This window comes from Centropristis striata, chromosome 4 (assembly GCF_030273125.1).
Source record: "Centropristis striata isolate RG_2023a ecotype Rhode Island chromosome 4, C.striata_1.0, whole genome shotgun sequence".
Lineage (NCBI taxonomy): Eukaryota > Metazoa > Chordata > Actinopteri > Perciformes > Serranidae > Centropristis > Centropristis striata.
Genome location: NC_081520.1, coordinates 11,433,260 through 11,458,391, shown reverse-complemented (window position 1 = coordinate 11,458,391; position 25,132 = coordinate 11,433,260). Strand labels below are relative to the sequence as shown.

The following is a 25,132-nucleotide window of genomic DNA, read 5'->3' as shown; positions in this document are numbered from 1 at the left end:
TAAGTGGTGCTTATGCATAACTAAAGGTTCATATTAGTTTTTTGAACTAATCAGTTTCTCTTTTTTTTGCTTCATCGGCCAAAGTTAGGGAACATATGGTGATAAATAGAGTGCGGCTTTAAATTGGACGGCAGCAAAGAAACAGTCACTTTAACCATATCAAAATCAATAATAATAACATGGATTTAATGAACTGTGCTTTACAGCTCCTCTGTCAGTCCTGTGCTAATACCATAGCATGTGTTTGGGGTTTTTGTTGACAAAAAAATGGATCAGCTCTTGTTGTAAAGGTCAGCGTTGAGGTTTGACAAACTAGAGTGGATGCTTTTAATCACTGGCCTTCAGTGGGAGTGCAGTCTGGTCCTGCAGAGATGAAAGAAACCGCTCATGCAGGGATTCTGTACTAAGTCATGTTGTGGTAACTGAAGAAGTGGATTCACTGTGAATATTTTACACCCCCCCCCCCCCCCCCCCCCCCCCCCCCCCAACATACACACACACACACATCCCATCAAGAAACCACTCACGAAAACCAGTTATGACCTGTGAAGTGGTCCACTGCAGCAGCAGTAATAAGTCAGAGTTATTGTAGTGCGGTAGAACAGCACCAGAACCTGTCAAGACAAAGGAAATAACAGTTTTTCATGAACAAAACATCAAGTGCTTCCCCATTTGTTATTGGATTTGTTTTTGTTTTTTCAATTATAAAGCTTGCATGCTAAAGTTCTAACTTGAGGGGGTGTTCACTTGAATTTTCTCAGTCTGGGTTTAATCCAACAACACATGAATTCAGCACAATTGCCCTTTCTTGCAACGTTAACCAAAGTGAAAAATACTTTGTGTATCAGCCCTGTTTGAATCTGCTCCAAAATTCAATGGGTTCTTCCTCGGCCCATGCTACACCCTTCCATCTCATGAAAAAAGACAAACCAATCTGGAAATAAGTCATTATCATCCGACTAGCAACTTCAAGCGAATTGTTTTGTTTCAGTTTGTCTTTGGCCACAGCAAGGAGCTGTTTTCAGCAATAATACAGCAAAAAAATATACTGTACGTTATGCCAAACAACAGGCAGGCACGTTAGCAAGTTATTCTGCCCGAAAACAGGGCTAAAAGACATATATTCACCAGGAGGACACAGATATGGCTCCAAATGAATTAACGTTTTACTTTTCTGACTGATGGATGTGTAAAAAGCAACTGTGTGCAAACAGTTCATCATATAAAGTTAATGATACGTCAAACGTTGAAGTGAAGTTAAAATGATGAAAGCGCTCAACATAAAAACACATGTATTACAACGCATACAGCAAGGTGACTGAAGAGAGTAGTTGATTGGATGGGACAGGAGCTTTGTGTAGTTGATAGCTTCCTGCTGCCACTGTCGTCAGTTCTCATGAATCTCTTGGCTCCTGCATCAGAGAAGTGCTCAAAAAATGAGGGTCTTCTTTGTGCGCCATTTCTCTATTACTGACAGGGTGTCTGATGTTGGAGCTGATACACACTTCAGTGGTGCTTGAGAAGTTAAGCATACTCAGTGCCCATTGAAAAAAATAACCTTGCTATAGATGACTGAGATATGTTACCTTAAGTGGAGTGTGTGATATATATGGTGTCTGTAGCTGGAACCTACCCATAGTGGGGGACTGAGGCATAATTACGTAGTCATACAGTGTCTGCTCTGTAAAACTGTATGCGCCCCTGGCATTTTCAGACTGACGCCCACTGAGACCACCTTTCTTTATCTTCTTTAATGCATGAAAACATTATGAGTAAGCTGGCCAATCTTTTTGTGTAATAGAAGGGGCGGCAAAGATTAGATGCTCCTTCTGTAATATAATACATGTGAAGCTGTGTCTCACACAGCAGGAGCTTTTTTCGTTTCAGTTTACACCACTGAAATGGCAAAGCATGTGTGCAAACACTATGATATTGCATAAATTTGTTTTCCAGAAAACCTATCATCACTTATGTGCTGTCTTGTTCCACTCGAGACCCAATGACGCAGAAAGAAAATACTGGACCGCGGGTTTCAGTACACTTTTATGCTCGCAGGCTGCTGTTGAGAATTTTCCTTGAACTGTCTAAGTAATGCTAATTGCATTCTCCCTCTCTCCCTCTCCCCGTCTCTCAGCCTTAAGTTGCAACAAAGTCAAACTTACCCAGAATAGAAACACTCCCCAACACGGTGCTGCATACAAATGTGCAAATGCCTGCTGTGGCTCTTGGGTTGGTTGTTTACATCCTACACTCAGTGGGAGCACAGGAATATTAAAGGCATAAATTTAGCTGAGCAAAACCTGTCTCAAAGCAACACCAACACTGTGTGCTGCAGCAAAAGTGGCTGGGGTCATAGAGGTGGACATTATCCTCGAAGATGAAGAAAGTGGAACATTAACAGAATCATGTGATGTTTTAAAGCCATTGTGTTGCACTGAGGTCCTTTTTTGCAAATTGCACAATTTTATTCCACACAGATACATCAGTATCTCAGTGTTAGTGAATATTTTGGCCAACAAGTAATGTTGCAGTTAAGAAATTTCAAAATGAATAACATTTTTAGTGTATTTCATGCCTTTATTGGATAGCCAGTGGGGAGGTGACAGGAAACAAGGGAGACAGAGATGCAATAAAAGTCTGCACGCTGATTTTAAATGAATGTTGGCGTTCATGGTTGGCATCTTAAAGGGACAGTTCAACCCAAAATCAGAAAGACATATTATTCCTATTACATGTTGTGCTTCAGTACTGTGCAAACTTTTTAGGCTGGTGTGAAAAAAATGCTGTAAAAAAGTAGAAATGTCAATAGTTTATTTTTTATCAATTAACAAAAATGCAAAGTGAGTGAATACAAGAAAATATTTGGTGTGACCACCCTTTGCCTTTTAACCTGCATAAATTCTGCTAGGCATTTTTTCCCACGTCTGCCTAAGATTTTTGAACAGTACTATATAAATTTATAGATCTAGAGGGTTTTGGTGTGAGTGCAGAGTATTGGAGAAATCAACCGATTCTGAGTTTCTGCTTTCTCCTGAATATAATGGGACTATATGTCATTTTCTTGTGGTGCTCAGAGCAGTAAAGTTCGCTTAAGATGTGTGGAGACCTAAACAATTAGTAAAAAGACTATAAAACTACATAGAGCAGAGGGGAACTGCAAAGTTGAGTGCTAACTCTACGTGTGATCTCTCTCCCATAACAGTTGTTATGTCCATATGGAGAAAATCAAATATCACGTTATTTTGTCCCAAATACGTAAATATCAATATTGTGAAGAAATTGTAGGGTTGTCTATTGGTGCTTTGACAAAAAATTAACACAAAATCTAAGACGATATCTAGTCTCATATCATGATATGAATACATTGCCCAGCAGTAGCTGCAGGTTTACTCCTTTGAGGAAACCTTAGAGGTGCAGCTGGACTCCTCTCAGCCTGTGTATAGCAGTTGTGCAGCAACATCCACTACCCTTTCATCTCCATCTATTTGATCGGTTCCTCAAATACGTCTGTGGGTTTATAACCTCTCTCCCTTTGCTCTCCATTATTCTTTCATACCCTCTTTTGTTCTCCTAAGCTCCTCTAACCATCCATTTCCCCCCCGGCCTCTCCGCTCCTTCACTCCTTTTCCATCACATCACCTCATCATGTTCTTATATTTCCCCCCTCTCTATCTTCCTACATTCATTACTCCACAAGCTACGGGCGACTGTAAACACTTTCCCTCCCAATAGAGGCAACAGTGATGGAAACCTCCTTGACAGAGAGGAATGCCTGGAGCACAACTGCCCCTGATTTTCCACTGTACTCTTTCTTCTTCTTCTCCTCCTCTCAGTGAAGCCCTGTGATCTAGCATCAGCTACTGCTCTGACGACTTTCAGGCTCCCCATCTGTTCCCAATGCAAACACTCTTATGGGTATATTTACGCTGTGCTCTTTTCATCGCCATCTTTATCCCACTTCAATTACTGGCCGATGCTGTAAAATTTAACCTGAGATAGTCATTTTACATAACCTTTAAGAAATTACCGACTCCACGATAAACAAAAACTATGAATTTGGCTGCTTCCTCTGTGTGTGCTGCCAAACTAGGATTAGCTAAAGTGGCTACGTCAGTGGAAGCATGTGGAGATGACTAAGTGATAAGTCTTGCCTAACAGCCCAACACAGACCGTACATAATACACGGTAAAAATTATTCCACACAGAGTAACCCAGAGAGAAATGTATTACCCATTTTGTATGGAGCACCACAGCTCTCTTCTTTTGCATGCACCCTGTGGCTCTATTCAGAAACACATGCAGAAAACATAAATTTGAGGTCTTAGACTCATTTGTATTCCGCCTATTTTCTTCCCTTGGTCAATTTTTTAGAACACAATGCTCAATCACCCTCTCACTTTAATGCCCGTAAAATTAATGTTTCTCCTTTTGTCTTTCTCTTAACAACAAAAACAGCTTACAAAGGCAAATGTTGCATTTCTGCATAGTGATAATAAAAACACAACAGCAAAAGAAAGCAGGAGAGGTGAGGTAATGATTAACAAGTGACTTCATATGTTAGAAGTGCTTCATCTGTCTATTTTTACAGCCCTTTGTGCATTTGTTGTCAGAGGCTCTTTCCTCTGTGGGTCTGTATTCCTGTTGCTCTGTGTATCTATAACATGTGTGCAAGTCTGCATTTGTGTGCACATGTGCACATTGGTCTGACAGGATATGAAGTAAGAAATGCTGTGTGATCCCACATTGAGAGCGGATTATCACACCCAAACAACAGTGTCGGCGCCTGGAGCTCCAGGGGTGGGGTAAGGAGGGGAGAGGAAGAGTGAGGAGGAGGAGGAGGTGAGAACAACTGCATGAAATGAAAAGGAACAAATCGGTGTGGTGCGCCTTGCCCCTCAGTTCCACAGCTTTCTCCCGCTGATGGTTGACACTTCCCTTGACCCTTAAGAAATGTTGATTGAGCGTTGTTTTTGTTGTTGTCGTTGGTGATGGTGTTTATGTGCTGCAGAAATGGCACGTAGCACAGTCAGTGTAGCACTCGCAGGTAGAAACGGCTTAATAGCACTCTTCAGCTTATTACTTAATAAACACTTATGTGCTGCATTTATGTTGTTTCTGTCAGTAAATCATTATCCCACTACTGCTACTACTTTCTACACTACTCTCTATAAAGACATCTAAGAAAAATGTGACCTTAGGGTTTATAAATAGAATTGACTTGGCTGATACCAATCCAGTACTGATGATTTTGTCTTCAGTGTCAGCTTGTGGAGGCTGTGACTCAGTTGGTAGAGCAGTCGCCCACTGATCAAAAGGTCGGTGGTCCGGTCCCTGACCGTTGCAGCCTACATGTCGAAGTATGCCTAATTAATTCCTAAATTGCTCCCGATGCTGCGTTCATCGGTGTGTGAATGAATTCCCGATGGTGGCAGGTGGCACCATTAAGGGTAACCTCAGCCACCACTATGTGTGTGTGTGATTCAGCACTGTCTGCAGTATAAAGTGCTTTGAGTGTTCGCAAAGACTAGAAAACAGATATATAAATGCAGTTCATTTAGCTTTGAATGTGCCTTTCATATGCATTTAGCTTTAGTTAGCTAGTACGTCATGCATGGTTGTATTAAAAATATGTATCCAATCCATGAATAAATGGGGTTTACAGAGTCTGCTGCTCACTTTTGTTAGATGTTGTAATGTCACTTTTGGGACTCTTTATGTGAGCTGTGCAACTCAGCTAAATTAATTAACTTGCATGTACATACATACATGTGCATTTGACATTTACATACAGCAATTATAAAAAGTCTACATAAGGTTGGACAACAAATGGCAAAACTTCAGCTTGCAGCTCTTTTGTGTGGAGTTTGCATGTTCTCCCCGTGTCAGCGTGGGTTTTCACCAGGTCCTCCGGCTTCCTCCCACAGTCCAAAGACATGCACTTAGGTTTAATTGGTGACTTCAAAGTGCCCATAGGTGTGAATGAGAGCGTGATTGTCTGTCTCTATATGTGTCAGCCCTGTGATAGCCCAGGGTGTACCCCGCCTCTCACCCAATGTCAGCTGGGATCGGCTCCAGCCCCCCACAACCTGAGTGCAGATAGGCGGTTAAGGATAATGAATAAATGAATGAATGAACAAATGGCAAAGCTTAAGATGTTCAGTTAAGCAGTGAATGCCTCATTTTTAACTATGTAAAATATTCTGTCCTCTGAAGGTTTCTCTGTTATCAGCTTTATTCTTTTGTTGTGTAAAATAAATAGTTTGAAATTGGCTTTCTGCTGAGAGTTAGATGAAAAGATTGAAAAGACTTTCATGTTTGCACAGAAAATGTGAAGCTACAGCCAACAGCCGGTCAGCTTATTAGCTCAGCATAAAGAGGTGAACGTGGGGAAACAGCTAGCCTGGAGTTTTTACACTTTGTACTGATACAACAAATGAGAATCAACATTTTGAACTTTAGAGGTGCTTACAGGATTTTGTTACTTTTGGATCAAGCCAAACTAAGTGTTTTACCTGTTTCCAGTCTTAAGCTAAGCTAACCAACAGACTTCATATTTATGGACATTTTCAGACAAGGCAGCAAATTAGTGTATTTCCCAAAATGCCAAATTATTATTTAATTTTCTCATATTTTATTATTATTATTATTATTATTATTATTATTATTATTATTATTATTATTATTATTATTATTGATAATAATAATAATAATGCATTTTATTTATAGGTGCCTTTCAGGACTCTCAAGGTCACCTTACAATAAACAATTAAAAATAAAACAATAATAATAAAACAGCAATGGCAATAATAATGAACAACAATAAAACAATTACAAATAAGAACAATAATAAAAACAACAATGACAGTAATAATAAACAACACTAAAACAGTACAGAGAAAAATTGTAAATTAAAAATTATGAATATATTAGGGGTAGGCTAGTCTAAACAGGTGCGTTTTGAGATGTGACTTGAAGGTTGACAGTGTTGTTAGAGACCGGATGTACTGAGGGAGTTTGTTCCAGAGTCGAGGGGCAGAACAGCTAAAAGATCCCATTTTGTCATTGCTTCCAGTAGTGCTTGTTTTTGTGCCACACTTTTGATACCTGCACCTGTTGCTTGTGCAACTGCATCATATTTATTTGCATGATTCCTGCAAGTATCCAACATCGATTCAAATCCACATTTTTAAATTTAGTTTATTTCCACTCTTCCTAGTGCAAACTATCTTCAGACAGCTGTTGCTACCACTTCCATCAACTATTTATAGATTTTGACTTTTTGTTTATCATTGAATTTTAAATGATCTTTCAGGACACATTTGTCAATATGTTTGATCCAGTTCTTTTGGCCACAGTCAGATCAGCACGTTGCAGTTACAGGTCCTGAGTCAGCCTCGGTGAGCTACGTCACTTCCACCTGCTGTATATGTGTGTGTGTGTGTGTTAGTGTGAATTAGTAAGTGTTTATTGCAGTACAGCAGCTGCAGTGTATAGAGCAGCTGTCAGGGGTCTGTTAGGGACAGACTGTGTGTGCGTGTTTCTGAATGTATATGTGTCTTTGAGTCAGTTTGTGTGGTGCATCACCTTATGGTTGGTGTGTGTGTGTGTGTGTGTGTGTGTGTGTGTGTGTGTGTGTGTGTGTGTGTGTATAGGGGTCGGCAGGTTTGTCATGCAGTAGAGCTGGTGGCGTCTCCTGGTGTCTTTTCGCAGTCGAGCAACACGACAGACCCAGCTTCCAGCAGCAGTGAGCAGATGGCTGAGCGTGTTAGCATGCCTGTACTGTGCCAGAGGTCAGAGGGGGCTGTTCACCCAGTCAGGAGAGAGCAAATGAGCACCCTAACCTGTTGATACTTAAGAGCACACACTTCCGAATCAAGTGAAAAATTACCTATCACCATTCTAGATAATTTCCCTCCTACTTACCTGTAATACAAAATTATTTCTTTATTCATATCTTCATCTTGAGAACAGTTATGGTAAAGATGGGATGATATGAAGATATATTCACTGATAGAGACTAACAGAGACCAAAAAGTAACAATATTATCCCAATAACCATCAAAATATATGTGTAAAACTCTTAAAATGGCACTATAACATAGTGGAATAACTTTACCTTATATTTTGGTAAGAAGGGTTAGTTAATATGACAAACAGGCAAACAATTTTAAGTAATGTAATCATTTATCAGAATGTTCTCATACAAAAATAAAGGAAAAATAAATAGATAAAAATGGCCTTTATTGGCTTTAGTTGTGCTCGTTAAAATCATACAATATCTTGCCTATATATATATATATATATATATGCACATCTTTATCAGCAATGCACAATAACCTTTTAAACTTTTTAAGACAGAAACCTTTTCAAGAAATTCAGATCTCACCCTGCACCAGATCTCTATAAGTTATTGTTTATTTCTGCATGATAGAAGTGTTTCGGAACAACAAACACAATTTGCTTAAAGCTTTAGGTCAATGGCCTTGTGTGTGCAGTAACTGAACTTCTTTGGCAGTGCATTGTCACACTATCAGCACCTTATAAAGGAAATCTCTGTTTGGGAGTAAATAGTTTTTAGCTTCATTCAGCTCATTGTTTTGTTTCCTAAAGCACATTCACTGTTTTGATTCAGTCTTGCGGCTCTCATCAGTCTTGGTTCCAGCATGCAGCTGTTCAAGCTCTGAAAAAAATATTTTTCTAAGGAGTTAGTTTAGACTAAAACAGAGCTAAAATAGACCCAAGCTATCTCTGATGTTGCCATGTTAATTGAATGAGCGAGTAAGAGGCCACACGGTGCTCCACCTCATGACTACAGCTGGTTTTCTCACACAGCTGTGTACTCGTCAGTGTTCATAATCAGTTCCCACAAATGTGAATCAGAAGCTTTGTTCCGCATCGTGAATATCTTCTCTTGTTTTTTGAATCGTAGCAGGTTCCGTTGCGTTGAGCTGAAAAATAAGAAGCTAAAATCATTTGGAAGGAGAAGCCAACACTACTGTTTTCTGTGCACATCTTCCCTGAAAATCAGACAATTCACCATGATACTGTAGCTCTCTAATGAGTCAATTCACACTCCAGCAGGCAGGAAACTTTTAGGGCATTTTTCCATTTTCATACTCCCTCGGAAGATAAAAATCTGTAGTCTGGAAGCCAATCTTCCTGATGATGAATGCAGTCTTTTGCCTCTCACTCTCATCCCCCCGCTCTTGTTTTTCTCCCATCTGCTCAATTGAAGGTGATAAATGTGTGATGGTGATTGAAGTGGTCGAGACCTCAGAGGAAACCGAAAACAAAAACTCTGCTTGCTGGAGACAAAGAGAAACAATGCTTAGTTTTATGGGAAAATTACATTTTATATCATAGTTGCACAGACAGAGGGGTCTGAACGTGAATCAATAGATCAATATTTCATCATTCAGCTCTAGTAGACTTCTCTGTAGAGCAATTTCATCTTCACAACCCTCTGTCGGGGGTCAATTTACTCTTCCTCTTTCGTAGATAAGGAGAAATATCTCAGATTGCAGTAGATAACAGATGCACTTTGTTTTTCCGCAGTGTATGCCTGACTGGGCTTTAAGCCACTGGAAATGGCAGCGGTGCTGCTGAACTACAGCATTGTAAACTTTCCTCAGGGTGCTTTCAAGGTTATGTCATTTGTTGGGAGAGAGCGAGTCCAGATAGAGAGCTGCTAAATACCTCTAAGCTTCATAAAGCACATATTGACTATTGACTGTCAGCATTCAGGGAGGAAGCACAAGGAATGCCAATAGAAAAGCACAAGGATTGTTAGAATTGTTTATTCTCCTGCAACAGATTTGTGATGCTGCAAAAAAAATTGTCCATGTAACCGCAGGAAGGCGGTTTATACACTGAGTCGCACCATCAGAAAGTGGATTTTGTCAGTCTCCTTCAATATCAGACAAATGTCTTGTTATTGTTATATTCACAAGCAGCCCAGCATGTGTGCTGCACTCACAAGTGATGAGGTGAGCGAAGCTCTACCATTTTCTCTGACTGTCTTCCCTACAATCTGCTGAACGCAGCTGTTTGCTGCAGATTGGCAGCCAGGACATTTTCTAGTACAATACTGTGTGCTGTAGGGCTTTTTGTATTGCCTGTGTGTCCAAATAGACTATTATTATCTTATCTTGTGTATTCTTTGATAAAAACAATTGTGTCCGTTTTTATTGCTTTGAATTTATGTAAAGATAAAGGTATGACAGAATCATCATCTGTAAATGTAATACTTCTTCTTGTGTCAGAAATTTCAACTATATTGGATGTGACTGAAATGTTTCCCGTCCACCAAACTTGAGAAATCACATTTCACTCAATCAGCCACAGGAATTGTACTCTGTGAAACTTGCAATGGAACCTATTTCAGCCTTTAAGGGATTCCTTTAACCCACCACAAATCATTTTGTTTGTCCAGGTTTCTGTTATGTGTTTCATGTTACACACAGTTTCAGGGGATTTTGTCATTGTGAAAATGATCAATTGGAAGTCCCCCTCCACTCAGAAATGTGCTTTTCTTATTCCTTTTTATATCATCTAAAATGTCAGGCCTTGGCTGCCCTAACTTGTATCTGTGCAAAGTTTCAATTATTTGGTGACTTGAATCTTCTTTTCCCACTGTTCTTTAACCTTTGAGGTATTTGCTGACCATCAGCAGCTAGCTTAACCACTATTCTCCAGAAACTTAACTGAACAATGTAATTCCTTACACTTCTCGTTAACAATAATCACATTACTGTAATGGTTTACTGCTGAACTCTGCGGAACTGGACTATAGCCTTGAGATTTGGAATGATATGACATCCTTCCTAGAATTAACTCTTTATTTCCCTGAAGACGGCTACGATGAATCTATCTGACAGCAGCCAGTTATGATGCACTATGCACTAGTTGTGTTTGGCCGTGCAGAGAAACAGACTGATAAAAATAATATTTGACACTTGATGCAAGACATTTAGGACGAGGGCTTGACATCATCCTTAGACTTACATGTGACTTGCCAAACAATGACTTTGTCCCACCTCTGTCAAATACGATATATAATTTATTTTCTTTTAGAAATTAGATAAATTAGTCGATAAAATATCAAAAAGTAGTAAAAAAAAATGTCATCACACTTTCCCAGAATGAAGAAGTGGTCTCTTTATGGACCAACAGTTAAAAACCGAAATATATTCATTATAGAATTATAAAACACAAAAAAAGCTACTTTGAGTATTTTTTAAAGAATATAAATCTAATCAATTATTAAAGCAAATCCTCTGACTGGTGAAGCCAAAAACCAAACAATTATCACAATAGTTTCAGATTCATTTTCTGTCCGTTGATTAATTGATTGATTAGTTTACATGGTAATAATTGTTGCAGCTCCATAGTAGACAAGTATATCAGTGTCTTAAGTTTTAGAAAACACAATAATGATGAAGCCCCTCAAAGAAGTACAACCACCTTCACATCAAACAAGTTTTTCCGCTCGTTGTCAAATCCCACAACACCGTGTTAGCACTCTTTATAAGGTTTCTGAAAGAACTTTTCTGCCCTACCTCCCTCTTTGAGAAAAAAAAGAAAGCCTCCCTCCATTGATTTCCTGTTACTTTGTGACCAAAATAGTGCAGTGTGCTGAGTCCCCTGTGTGTGCTGAGCTGTTCTAGACAAGCAGGCAGTCGGAGGCAGGCTGTGGGCTGGGAACGGAGTCGGAGCGAGATGACAGTGCGTGAGTCTGTGAGAGCCTCCCATGACAGTCGGTCCCAGACGAGGAAGCCAAATAAACAACAAGCGAGCAAAACACAGAGCCGTGCCTTGAGCCCGGAGAGGGAGAAAATAGAAAGAGAGACAGGAGAGAGCTCGGGAATAAGATGACACAGCGTGCAGAGGCTTCCGGAGAGGGTAATGAGTTTGGCCAGGTTCCCATGAAATGCTGCACCACACAGAGAGAGAGAGGGAGATGCTTTTAGTCGTCACAGTTGGGATAACAAATGTCCCCATCCCTTCATCTTTTGTTTGTATAAAACAAGTCCATTGTTGGTTCTGCATCAGAGAAGCCAAAATCCAATTACATGTGATGGCTATAGATGCTGCAGCAGAGAAACAACCTGTTGTTTACTGTCAGTATTGACTTCTGAATCTTATGGTTACGCCATTTGAGCCGAAGGGTACATAGACCCATCACCCAGTTTGGAGTACGAGCAAAGAGAGATGAAGAGGCATTACAAATATTGACCATAGTCTCACCGATCAATATCTATTTACTGTATGCTTTTTTTATGGGTGCATCAGGGTGAAGTAGCTCCTGCAGTGACCCTTTCTCTTTCTTTTCCTCTCTCTTTATTTTTCCCTTCCTTTCTGCCTCATCCTGTTGTCTCCTTTACTCATCAAATACAGAGGGTCTGTACCAGCTGGGTGGTCCTCGCTGTGCCCCTCAGAGCAGCATTGAAGGACTGGAGGACATTGAGGTAGGACCATGACATCAGCCTCTCAATATATTCCCCAGCAGCTAACAACACATACAAGTACCCAGTTATTTGTCTTGCTGGGTGACCCCACTGCTCTTACAGGATGCAACCTTTATTATTTCCTTCCTCTCATTTTTTGTTACCTGAACTCATTTGCAGAGGAAGTGTAAGACTCATGTGCTGCTGCTGGTCGTGCACGGGGGAAACATCTTGGACACAGCAGGCGGAGACCCCAGCACAAAGGCGGGCGATGTGGCCACCCTGGCCTCAGTGCTGGAGAAGGTGACGCGGGTGCATTTCAAGGCCGCCGCCGAACACGTGAAGATCAAGCTGGTGCCATGTCCGGCCGTGTGCGCCGAAGCCTTCTCCCTGGTGTCCAAGTGAGTGTTGTTGCCTGCAGAGGGAGTCTCATTCTCCCCATTAACATTTGTTATTTCAAGTATATATCCAGGAGACCTGACAATTATAGCCAAATCAGTGGTGAGGGGGCCACTGTGGCCTCAGTCACCATAACTTTTGAAGGCGATGTTCACCTCTCCAGTACAATTCATGATACTTTATTAATTTTTCAACAAGGGTTGAAGCTGCTCTGGAGACTCGTGGTGGCCCAGAACCTTACTATAACACCTTATCCACCTAATTCTTAGCTCAAATCCTTTGGTAGCAGAAGGCGGTATGATCACATTATCCCATTTAATGTTTGACAGGTTGTGTTCCCACATTTTTTATTTCCCAAAACGTTCCAAGAAAAGGAGATACCTGTTGCATACTCTCGGAGAAGCAGATATATGAAAGGAGATTATTACAATATATTATTACAGGGTTAGCAATAAGATGGATAAGGGTTATTTCTTTTACCATCTGTATATAATTTCCGTTGACTTATTTTAAGTGTATTTTGAAGTATCGCATAAGAAAAGCTAAATGTAAACCACAAAATTCAATGAAACTTAATCAATTATGCAAAAGAAATAATAATTAAAAAATCAGCTGTTTCCTTTGTTGACGTCTTCCTGGATAATATATGAACTTGTCTTTGTCTCCAAACAGCATGAAACATGGCCAATACATGTTGACATGAAAGAACAATTAAAACTTACCAAATTGAACCAAATTCCTGAACACCTCTCTCCATTTTCATCTCGTAAATGGGTGAGAGGACCAAGGCAAGACTGCAACATCTGTAGGTTATTTCACTCCAAACCAGTTGATGGAAACATGGCTTAATAAGCATTTCTATTTGCAACATTTCCAAACTTTGCTCAAAATTCACCTGACTATTGGATGGAAACACGGCTGTTGTGTCTCCTTCAGCTGCGTCAGAATTTGATTGCATCTATGATGCCTTTCCCGAGCTACATGCAAATCTGGGCAGGTGGTACTACTGCATCTGAAGATGTTCAGTAACGCCATAAAACATCCCAGAGGATATAGCTACCTGCCTATCAACTCTATTAATTAACACAAACACATGGATGCACAATGAGTGAAACATTATGGCACATTATGGTGCGCCTTCTGTATGGCAACAGCTGCTGAGTTCACTGTTTCTGCCTCATTCCTGGTTTCAATGTAACAGAGAGAAAAATGGCCAATTTCAGTAAGACTTAAGCTGCCTTTATCTGCTGCAAGATCTGTAAATTACAGATATAGTTAAACTTGGGAGGAGTTAAGCTGTGTGCAGCAAGGAGAGATGGGTGTATTTTTATCTGCTTGCTTCAACCAGAAACACACCAAGTAAATGACCATTTACTGTATAGCATACACATATAGCAGCTAGGAAAATCTTGCTAGGAAATCTTGATAGCGACAACATAGTGAGGCAGTTAGAGTGGTGGGGAAGCAACAAACCGTGTTGGAATTAGCGATTTGTCAGATTGTATTGGCCGTGCCGTGCACCTGCATGAATATTGGTGGTGAATGAGTGATTGCGAGGCATGAATGGATCAGCTAATGAGAAGACCACTTCATGCTCTGCCTGAACTAACTCAATGATGCACAGAAGAGTGTGTCAGAGAAGGGAAACACAGGTGTGAATAAGTAAATTAATGATGCTTGATTTAGCTGCTTCAGTTTTAGGGTTTGTGCATCACTGTCACACTGTCATGGCTTACAGGGACACTTGAATAGAACAGAGTTAATGTTTTTAGTAACACCTCTGCTTTTTTCGCCTGATATCAGACGGAGTAGCCAACTCATTTCACTCCATTTCCATCTTCAGTCTGACATTGCCTCCACTCTAACTGATTACAGTGTGGTGGGGGAATTCAATTTCCTCTTCCTTTTCTGAATGAATAGAACATAATTTTAAGTCAACACGGATGCATAGCCTTGCCAACATACTGGTTGTGCCAGGGTTTTAATAGTGAAGTGACGGGAAACAAAAGCAAGCTACATGACGTGGCGACATGACAGCTTCAATTGCAACATCTATCTTGTCCGTTGTGGTCGCCATTGTTGTTTTTCCTCCTCCTTGGTCCCTGCACACAGCTTGACAACAGCTTGATGATGGCGTTAGTCGAACAGGATTAGCCTGATGGACTAATCGTCCCTCCCCCTGCGTTGTTCACTGGATGAAATTCCTTCTCCTACAAGTCAAAATTTCTGCTTTGAAAAAGGTCACGTAAACCGTCTAAGATGTTTAAATAGTGTAATTAATGATAATTGTTCTACTAAACTTGGTATTTAGCAGCCACCGCTTCCTTTAATTTGTTCTGTCAACTGACATTCTCACTAGTTGGATAGACAGCTCAAATTACTGTTAATGAGAAATGAACAGACTACATAGGACTTTACTGTTTCAGAAGGAATCTGCCCAGTTAGAATACATTTCTGCAAGAATTAGCATGGAGGAAAAAATGCCTGGTTGGCTAGGGTGGTGAAGGTTAATTGGAGAATATATTGACCAAAGACCCTGAAACACAGTGCAATGGTAATTAGTATGCTGATGACATCTCATAGGCCCTGCAAGCATGTGGCTGTGCAGGGAATATTTAACTCCTAACCTTTTTAAATGTTGTTGTTTTTAATTGTTAATTCTCCCCTGAAATTCTGGAGGCGGCTCCTTAGTGGACAAAATGAATGAATAAATGACATTATACAGTTTGCACTGATCCTGAGGTGTCTGCATTCAATGCGTTGTCTAATTAGCTTCTGTTTTGTATTCAGGTTTCATTTGTGGTATCAGTTTCAGAGTGGGAGTTAATTGTGGATAGTGGCACCACAGTGACGAACAGCAGCCAGTAGATGGGTTTTTATACAGTATTTTTGTCACTGAAACTCTCAGGTATTATTCATTGCTTGAATATTTTGTCTGCGTTCAAGTGTTTGCTCACTTTTCTTTACTCTTTTTTTTCCTCGTCTGCTGTCTGTGCAGAGAGCTGCAGAGGCATAACTAATGATTTCATTTCACATTTAATGCCACATGTCCCAGTGGTCACCAGCTTTATCTTTGACAGCGTCACTTAGTTTTCGCTGCTCTTCAATTATATGCTGAGGATGTTTTTGTCTGAATTGTCACTAATCACCGTGGCTGAGAGAATGTGTTTGACAGTCAAGTCGAATCTTCTCTCTGGTGACAGAAGATTGACGTTCGCAGGAGCGAGGTAGTGACTAGAAGCAAGACGAGTGTAAAGAGATTTGAGTTCTGTAGCTGCTCGGCAGCTTGACGTCCGCTTAGCTTTCACCGCATCTAGAGATAAAATATTAAAACCAACAGCTTCCCATGGGTGTCAAGCAGAGCCGAGATACTGCTTCTTCTCTTGCTTGCCTGCTCCTGTGTGTGCATGTGGACACACATATGCATAAAATCTTTATTGGAAAGAGACCAATTCATTTTTAAAACACCTCGTCACAAAGGACCAAAGCTGTCTCATTAGGGACATGAATGAATGATTAAATAAAAAGAGAAATAAACAAACAATTTAAATGCACAAACCAAAATAAATCAGAAACAGGTTTAGCAATTTGTAATAAATTGAATCCACAATGTTTACTTACCTGCTGGAGGTTTTATTTGTCCATTTTTGACTTTTTTTAGGCAGGATTATCATGGCCTGACTTGTTTTTGCCTTAAAATGCAATTTAGGGGGCATTTTAATTAGTTTTTTCCTTCAAAATGCATTTGTAGAATCAGTCCCGACAAATATTTTGAAGCACTCTATTTTCTTAAGCAGCCCATCTAGCGGGTAAACTGTCCGAACTTGATGTATTTGAACGGATGATATCAATCTGTTACAACCCTTGCTTGCTAATAATTTGCATGCAGAGTGGAAAATAAATTGAATGTTAAAATAAGGCTGCCACCATCAGAATTAAAGATGTAAAAATAAATTGAATTTAGAGTGGAGGATAAAATGAATAAAACAATATAGAGCAACGCATCAGCACATACAGAAGAAGCATAGAAACCAGGATGTGCAGTCTGGAAGCGAATCCCCCAAGCAACAGCAGCATCAGGATCAAGATCTGACAACATCTAAGCCATCAGTCCAGAAGAGTGCAATCTGATAGAAACTGCAGAACCTCAGCCTCCCAGACCTCTGGAGGATCTGCAGTGAGCTAATATCCACCAATATAGTTTTTCTCTTGCAACTTACTTCTTTACCAAGTGACATCTAACATGAGGAACCAAGATTCAGCTCATTAACAGCTTGTTGAAAATATTCTGAAAACATTGAGAAGAGAATATGTGTCTTAGCTGTCCAGTAAAATTAGACAAAGCATACTTGTGCCCAGATGGCTTCAGGTCCTCAACACAGTCTCACAATATGTGCTGTCAGTACACATTCAAACACGCCCACACAGCAGCTATAACAACACTTATTCAACTACACTTTTGTCAGTTAACAGCGTTTGCTCTAATGACAGTGTTGGACTTGTGGGTGTGCGGAGCGTGCCAACATAAACAGAGGAAAAGGCAGCCCCATGGGAAGGAATGGCTGCTGTGTGGGTAATTTACTCTCGTTCTGGGTAACAGCTTGGCTGAAAATCGCACCGCGGAGTGGAGGTGGCAAAACCTCTTAGCGCCTCAAAGACAAACTTTCACATAAACAAAGTATGTTTGACTCAGTGCTTCATAATTCTGTAAGATTACCCCAGGGAGAATGAACATGTTTTTCAGCTTGTGTTGTCCTTGTTGCGGTGTGTGTTGAAGGCCCACTGAGCGCTCATTATTAGCTCTGCCTGCTGATGAACGTACCTGGCAGTGCTGGCTAGGAGCTGGGTGTCAAGACAACACACACGTGTAATCCATAAACACAGTCGCACAAATACATCCCACGCAAAAACTGTTGGAGCACATCCAATTAACAGCGACAGTGAAAAGACTCCCAAATTGATTTCCTCTTGCAGCCAACACAACGCCTCCGTCACAGTTTGAAGAGAAATAAACATTTCAACTATTGAAAAAAAAACGTCATCCCAGCAGCAGGAGGGAAGAATAATAACTGGCTTTCTATCTCAGTAGATTCAGCATTGTTATACAAGATTCGTTTTTACATCAGGGAAAGCAGATGGAGGAGGAGCAAGAAGTCCAAACAGTGACCTCAGTTCAGGGAAATAGAGACTCATTATTCTGGCCATCGGTGGCTGGGGACGTGCCGCTACTATTTCTGTACCCTCTCCCTAATTAAGAAGACTGTGGAGGCCCTTTGCTGTTCACGTTAATTGTTCTAAAGTTGTGCAGTGCTTAGCCAGCCATTAAGAAATGGGGAGAGCAATTAAGCAGGAACCTGACAGAGTTGAGAGTTTTCAGTTTGACATTATGTGACGAGGGGCTAGAGGGTGGCAGGGCAGCATAATAGAGTCTATCTCAAGGTTATGTTGCGTAAGATGAGGCTGACTCGAGGTATAATCAGCTCACTCAGTCTTATCTTCCCCCTGCTGTTGTTAATGGATCTCTTCATCATCACATTATCATGAAACCTTGAGGAAGAGTTCTGTATGTCTCGCTCAGTAAAGAATAGTATGGTAATTTTGCTGACTTTAGATGTGATTGAGTGGATTTCTTGAGAACTTAACATGGTAATTATTGGAAAAGGAATAAACTGTAAAGCTTTCTTGGTTCAAAGATGAATGATAACCTTACAGTTGATCTGAAGTCAACTGTGTCCCATAACAAAGCAGCAAATCAGGCGTTCAGAGGCTTTTTTCTATTATTTAAGTCTTCAAAGATGTGCTCTTTAGTGACACCTCAATATGACCTCGGTTAATATCACTTGCGTTTTACTAATGAGAGCAGGGAGATGTGAGCGGGGTAAATGCTGCCACTCATGAGCGGGTGACTCACATCTTGAGATAATATCGGGGGCTGACTCGTCATAGCGTCATGAGGCTCCTCTGCCATTCAGCGCTTTGTTGATGTTCCTTCTTTGAGGATAAAAAGCCTCCCAAGTTGCAGTATGTGCTTAGTGATGGCAAATTTATAATTCCTGTAGCCTATTGGATAACATTTAGGATGAACATGTTCTCTCAATTACTTTAGATGGGACATATTATGCTCATTTTCTGGGTCATACTTTTATTTTGGGTTTCTACTAGAACATGTTCACATGCTGCAAATAAAACATTATTTTTCTCTAGCTGTCTGTCTGAATATATATCAGTCTGAAACGCTCCGTTTTAGCCTGTCTCTTTAAGCCTGCTCTGATTGGGTGTCTCTGCACGTCATTGCAGCTGGGGAATAACTGTAACAGCACTGTAACGACACTTTCTGCCTATATATAGTTTAGCTGTGACATCTGAACCTTATGTAATACCCATACTACCATACTATTCCATATGTCAGAAAAAAGTTTAGTATGTCCCTATACATAGTCTGTCAAATTTTGTTTACCACAATACAATCTTATCTGGTTGCATTTTAAAGTATGCAAGCTATCAGGCTTTTCTGTCCATGTCAACGACCCACAATCCTCAGGGTCAAAATTCAAGTTATGTTTTGATGAAATACAAACTAATACATTTTAGTTTCTGAAAAAATACAGTCTGAATTCTGTCCCATTGCAGTTCACATTAATTGTGCTAAAGTTGTGCAGTGCTAAGCCAGCCTTTAGGAAACAGGAAGAGCAATTAAGCAGGAACCTGACAGACCTGAGAGATTTCAGTTTGACAATATGTAGTACATTAATGTACAAACAGATACATTTTTTGTTTAGTCTGAATTCTGAATTTGGTGAATTATATTTGTACTTACTTTTTAAAAAGTGTCTTAAACTTTTTGGAATCAGGTTTGTAGTATGTCCCAATTGTATGCATACATGCAACAGTACATACTTTTGAACACAGCTCAAAACACAGCAAGAAAAATGCATGTGATTTGGAATTCAGCATACAGTTTCTCAATACAGGCTGTGTGCATTTCTCATGGAATGAGTGATTTTGATACTTTCAGGTTATTTATATAGCACCTAGAGCTGCTTTATAATCAACATAGAAATTGAGATCTCACTTTTTACAATATGGGACCTTTGCATCTACAATAATATACCATAAAATCCAGACTTTACAGCCACATCTTTTTCTGACAGCAAATACGCTGCTTTCCAGTTTTGCCCCGTCAGAGCTGAATGCCTAATATCACGTTGTGATTATATTGATCACCAGCATTGTAGAGGAAATTGTAATTAGGGTTTTTTAGATTAATTGTATCCATTAATATGCAGATGGGATTTGGATGGTTTGGTAGAGCATTGTTTCCAATCTCATGTTTGTTTATACAAAGATGTTAATGATCGCCTCCAATTAATTAAGGGCCGTGGACTCTGAAGGGAGAATAACCTGCAGTTCCCGAGTACATGACACCTCTGAACTGCCTCTTACACACACACATGCAAACAAACAAACTCCACTATTTTGCATGTAAAACAGTGTCTACTCTGTCTTGATAATACTAAGAAGTGCTTGCATAATCAAGTAATTATGTAACACAAATAATGAGTCTCACCTGACATTTGTGCAGCAGGTGTTAAACCTCTGTTTCTGTCCTGTGACTTGTGAACCCTGTTCAGAGGTGGAGAGAGCTGTGTGAGGAATATTAATTGGAGCTTTTTTCTTTTTTTGTTTCTTTAGTTCCCAGTAAACAAGTGTGTGCTTTTGGGAGTGTGTGTGAGAGCAGCAGTTGTTAACAAGACTCTAATAAGATCAAGGCAGGTTGACTACAAAGCTTGGACCGAACCCTCAGTGGCACTCAGCTGGGACGGTGGGAGTCTTTAAAACTCCCACAAACAGGCATGCACCTGATAAACAAATCTTACAGGTTAAAATTATGAGGTGACCTGATGGTATTTTTTTGTGAAAGAAAGTCTCCCTCCTGAAGCAATTCTCCACCACCTCTGTGTGTTTGCCTGAGCTGAATATTTCACACAGCCGTTTGTGAAGGAGCGACACAGTTGTTATGCAAATAACTGTGCAGTGGTGTTCCAGTGACTCAAAATATATTACAAAGGTTTCCTTTCTCACTCCGTTTTCTTACAAATCTGCATGGAAGCAGCTCAAAGCGTAGAATCTGTCTCAAAAAGCTGCCCTGGAGAGCAGCGTTCATACAGAACCAGATCCTGATAGAGATTGCAGGCCGACTGCAGTTTAATCAAGCAGATTTTGCCCTGCTTCCATTCAGCTCATTTACATGTTCATCAAATTATAGCAATAATAACTATAATGTGATATGGCAATAAAGCAAAGGCAGAGCCTGTGTAAACAATATTATGTTTCTTTATTAATGTAATTGAAATCGTGAATATCATCTTACATACAGGTGGACATAAACTGTCTTGTGTGTCATTTTTTTTGTGTCCCTGCTCCGATCCAGACAAACAAGGTGGGCATTCTTTTTTACTTCTCTATTTGTGGATATTTTGAAGAATGAGGTTATTGCAGCTTATCTGAAAGGCAGGAAAAAATTCCATGTTCAGACATTTTTGTGAGTGTTTTTGAATATAAATGGAAAGTAGGAGCTCTTTTTACTGAAAAGCGTTCTCGATGTGCCTGTGTACATTTAAATAGGAGGCAGATTGGAAGTTTGGCTTCGACATATGCACATTAAAGTAGTCAGACAAATCACTAATCTTTGGTGAGAGGAGGTGCTGCTTCATCACACAGACAAGCTCACTGTTCACTTGTCCTGCAGGGCACGGTCACACTTGCGTGAAATTAGAGTTGGCAAATATTCATCTCCTGTTCACTTCCTCTCTGTGCAAGCAAAGGAGCGAATAAAACATTTGCTTGCAGCAGCAAAGCAAATTTGCATGTTTGCATCTGTGGAGTTCAACTTTGGTGAACTTTGACCGCCAAATTTGCTGCCACCACCAGTAGTAAAAACTTGGCTGTCATTGGCTGCAGTAACTGAGCTAAGATGGAGAAAACATTAATCATTGCTGTATATTATATGATATGGGCTCTGAAAATGACAAAAAACAGCCCCACTGGCTGTGAGTCAGGAGACAGGCATTGAATCAGCAAACTCATTTCTGTGTGCGTCACAACCTGCGTTGCTCACATTCACCACAATTTCTGCCTCAGTAGGCCATGGTCACTTGCCTGCATTCACATACAATTGCAAGAAAAAGTATTTGAACCCTTTGAAATTACCTAGTTTTCTGCATTCATTTGTCTTAAAACCTTTTGACTATTGGCTCCAAAAAAAAGCTAATTGGAGTCAGGAGTTAGCAAACTTGGAGTCCTAACAATGAAACAAGGTTTGAGTGAGGTGTAGAGATACTTTGACCAATAAAAAACACTCAAACTTTTTAAGTTTGCTATTCATAAGAAGCATCTGCTCATGTGAACCATGCCTCACAAAAAAGAGATCTCTCCGAAGACTTGCGATCAAGAATTGTTGATTTGCATAAGACTGAAAGGGGGTTACAAAGAAACCTCAAAGTCTTTAGGTATTCACCAGTCCACAAATTGTCAACAACTTGAGATGATTTAGTACTCTGGCTACTCTCCCTAGAAGTGGGTGCCCAGCCAAGTTCACTCCAAAGGCCCAACGCAGAAAGCTCAGTGAGGTAAAAAAAAAAAAAGGACTCCAGAGTAACAAGTAAAGACTTGAAGGAGTCACTGGAACTGGTTAACATCTCTAGCTATAAGCATAAGATTGAACAGGTGTGTTGTTCATGGCAGGACACCAAGGAGGAAGTCGCTGATTTCCAAAGAAACATTACTGCGTGCCTTAATTTTGCCGAAGAGTACCTTGACACTCCACAACACTACTGAGAAAATGTTTCGTGGACTGATGAAACTAAGGCTGAATTTTTCATGAAGAACACGCAGCACTACGTATGATGTAAAAAGGGTTCCGCATACCAACATGAGAACATCATCCCAACAGTAAAGTATGATGGAGGGAGCATCATGATTTGGGGCTGCTTTGCTGCCTCAGGGCCTGCACCACTTACTATCATTGAGGGGAAAATGTATTCCCATTTGTATTAAGGTATTCTCCTGGTTAATGTCAGGGTGGCTGTCCACCAGCTAAAGATCAGTAGAAGCTGGGAGATGCAGCAAGACAATGACATTAAACATCAAAGTAAATCGACTACAGAATGACTTCAACAGAAGAAAATCTGCCTTTTGGAGTGTCCTAGTTAGAGCGCAGACTTCAATCCAATAGAGATGCTCTGGAATGAACTCAAGAGAGCTGTTCACACCAGACATCCTGAGAATATGTCTGAGCTAAAGCAGTTCTTTAAAGAAGAATGGTCCAAAATTCCTCCTGAACATTGTGCAGGTCTGATCAGCATTTATCAGAGGTGTTTGGTTGAGGTTATTGCTGCCAAAGGAGGTTCGACCAGTTATTAAATCCAAGGATTCACTTACTTTTTCCACCATCACTATGAATGTTTAATGGATGTGTTTAATAAAAAACATGAAATATAATAATTGTTTGTGTGGTATTAGGTTGACCACATTGTATTTGTCTATAGTCGGCACTTAGATGCAGATCACATCACAGTTTATGACAAATTAATGCAGAAAAACAGGTAATAGGTACAGGGTTCACATACTTTTCTTGCAACTGTATGTGTGATTGTGGCCTCGGACTGCATATAGACATTAACAGGAAAAAAATGTCTGCCTCAGGTTAAATATTTCTTTCTTATAACTCCCTGCTGTATCTCTAAGGGCTGATTGTTTCTGTGACACTTCATGGCTCATGGCAGGTTTGGTTGGCAAGATGGCATTTTTGTTGTTCTTATACACTTTTTTTCTCACCTGCACCTTCTTGATATTTTGGTGACTTGCTGTGAAGTAAACTTTTCCCAGCTGGGAGAAGAGGCCCAGCAGGGGGATGTGCCAGCAGCAATCAAGGGCACAGTTCAACTTCAGTGCTGTAAATCTGGTGTTTTTGCCAGCTGCACTCTGTGGTTTTTTTTTAAATATAGCTTTTCCAAGAAAACATGTATAAAAAGATCTAGTTAAAATTATTTTTTCTATTTTTGCGGATAAGTTGACAGTTACATTTTCACATATTTCTGTCAAACAGAATAGGTTGACTCAATAGTAATTTAAACCCGTTTACTCTGGCGGCTGATGTAAATAATCGCCCTTCAACACAGATCTGTCACTTTCTGCTATTGTGTTGGCAGAGGGTATTGTTGAGGTGGCTTTATCAACTGTAGATGTCCCACACTGACTGGTTAACGCTGCTTTGCTGGGAGCACAACAATCACTCCAATTGTCTCTTTTCTTCCCAACAGGTTTCACAAAGCCTGCAGCATGGCATTTTGTTATTCCAACAGAAAATTGGCCGCGGCACCATGAACATGTGGTGGAGCAGAATCATGGCTGTCATTAGAAGAGAAATGATGATAATGGAACTGGAGGATTTTTACAGAAGAATCTCTCAAATGTGCAAAGTTTGATCTGGATCATTACAAGCACTTTGGTTGTCAAATCAGGAATATAATGAAAAGACTCATGACAATCATGCAATCAGTGTAAGCAATCAAGTCTGACTAATATACAACAGGACATTAACAATCAGCCAAAGAGCATTAAGTTGCACTGGCCCCAATTTTTCCCAGAAACATTTCCTTGCATAGACGGTTCACAAACTCCACTGGTGCTTTTCTGGGGAATTGTAACCATGGCAACGCAATGCTCGGCCCTAATTAAACGAAGTTAATAAACCCCCAGCAGCACAATGGGCCTGTTTGGTGTTTCTGAACCTACCAGCAAATCATAAGAGTCCAATTTGCAGAACAACAAGAACATCTCAGCGGTTTTGGGAAATGTACTTATTTGCTTACTGAGATTAGATTAAAAAAAAGGTTTATTTTTTAATTCTGTGAGTTTAGTTGACAGGGTGGTCCAGCAGGTGTACTGTTGTTTACATGGAAACATATTGTTCAGACAGACAATCGATAAAATACAGACCTTTCGACAACTATTTTATTTCCATGCTGTTCCAATGTTGGAATTGGAAAGTGTGCAGAGCCAGTGACTTAACGATGACGACAGGACCACTAGGCCCAGGTGTTAATAATAAGCTAATTAAATGTAATGTGTGAGCTAACTCGTTAAGTACTTTTGTTTTCTTTTAGCTACAGTGGTATACTGTTGGCTATTTCTTTATTTTAAATACATCCCATGAAAAGGCAAAAACCAAAACATTGAATTGTAACTTTTGTCTCAAAGCGTGATACATTTTATTCCGTCTGTGC

The 25,132-nt window shown here is 40.1% G+C and overlaps 1 protein-coding gene across 3 annotated transcripts in view; it reads left to right on the top strand.

The window, feature by feature from the left end:
* pitpnm3 (PITPNM family member 3) overlaps positions 1 to 25,132 on the top strand; it is a 105,079-nt gene that overhangs the window by 37,381 nt on the left and 42,566 nt on the right. For all 3 annotated transcript variants that reach the window (XM_059330858.1, XM_059330857.1, XM_059330856.1), the window contains exons 4-5: positions 12,397 to 12,467; positions 12,627 to 12,847. In XM_059330858.1, coding sequence (XP_059186841.1) covers positions 12,397 to 12,467; positions 12,627 to 12,847 — 292 coding nt within the window. The remainder of the gene's footprint in view (positions 1 to 12,396; positions 12,468 to 12,626; positions 12,848 to 25,132) is intronic.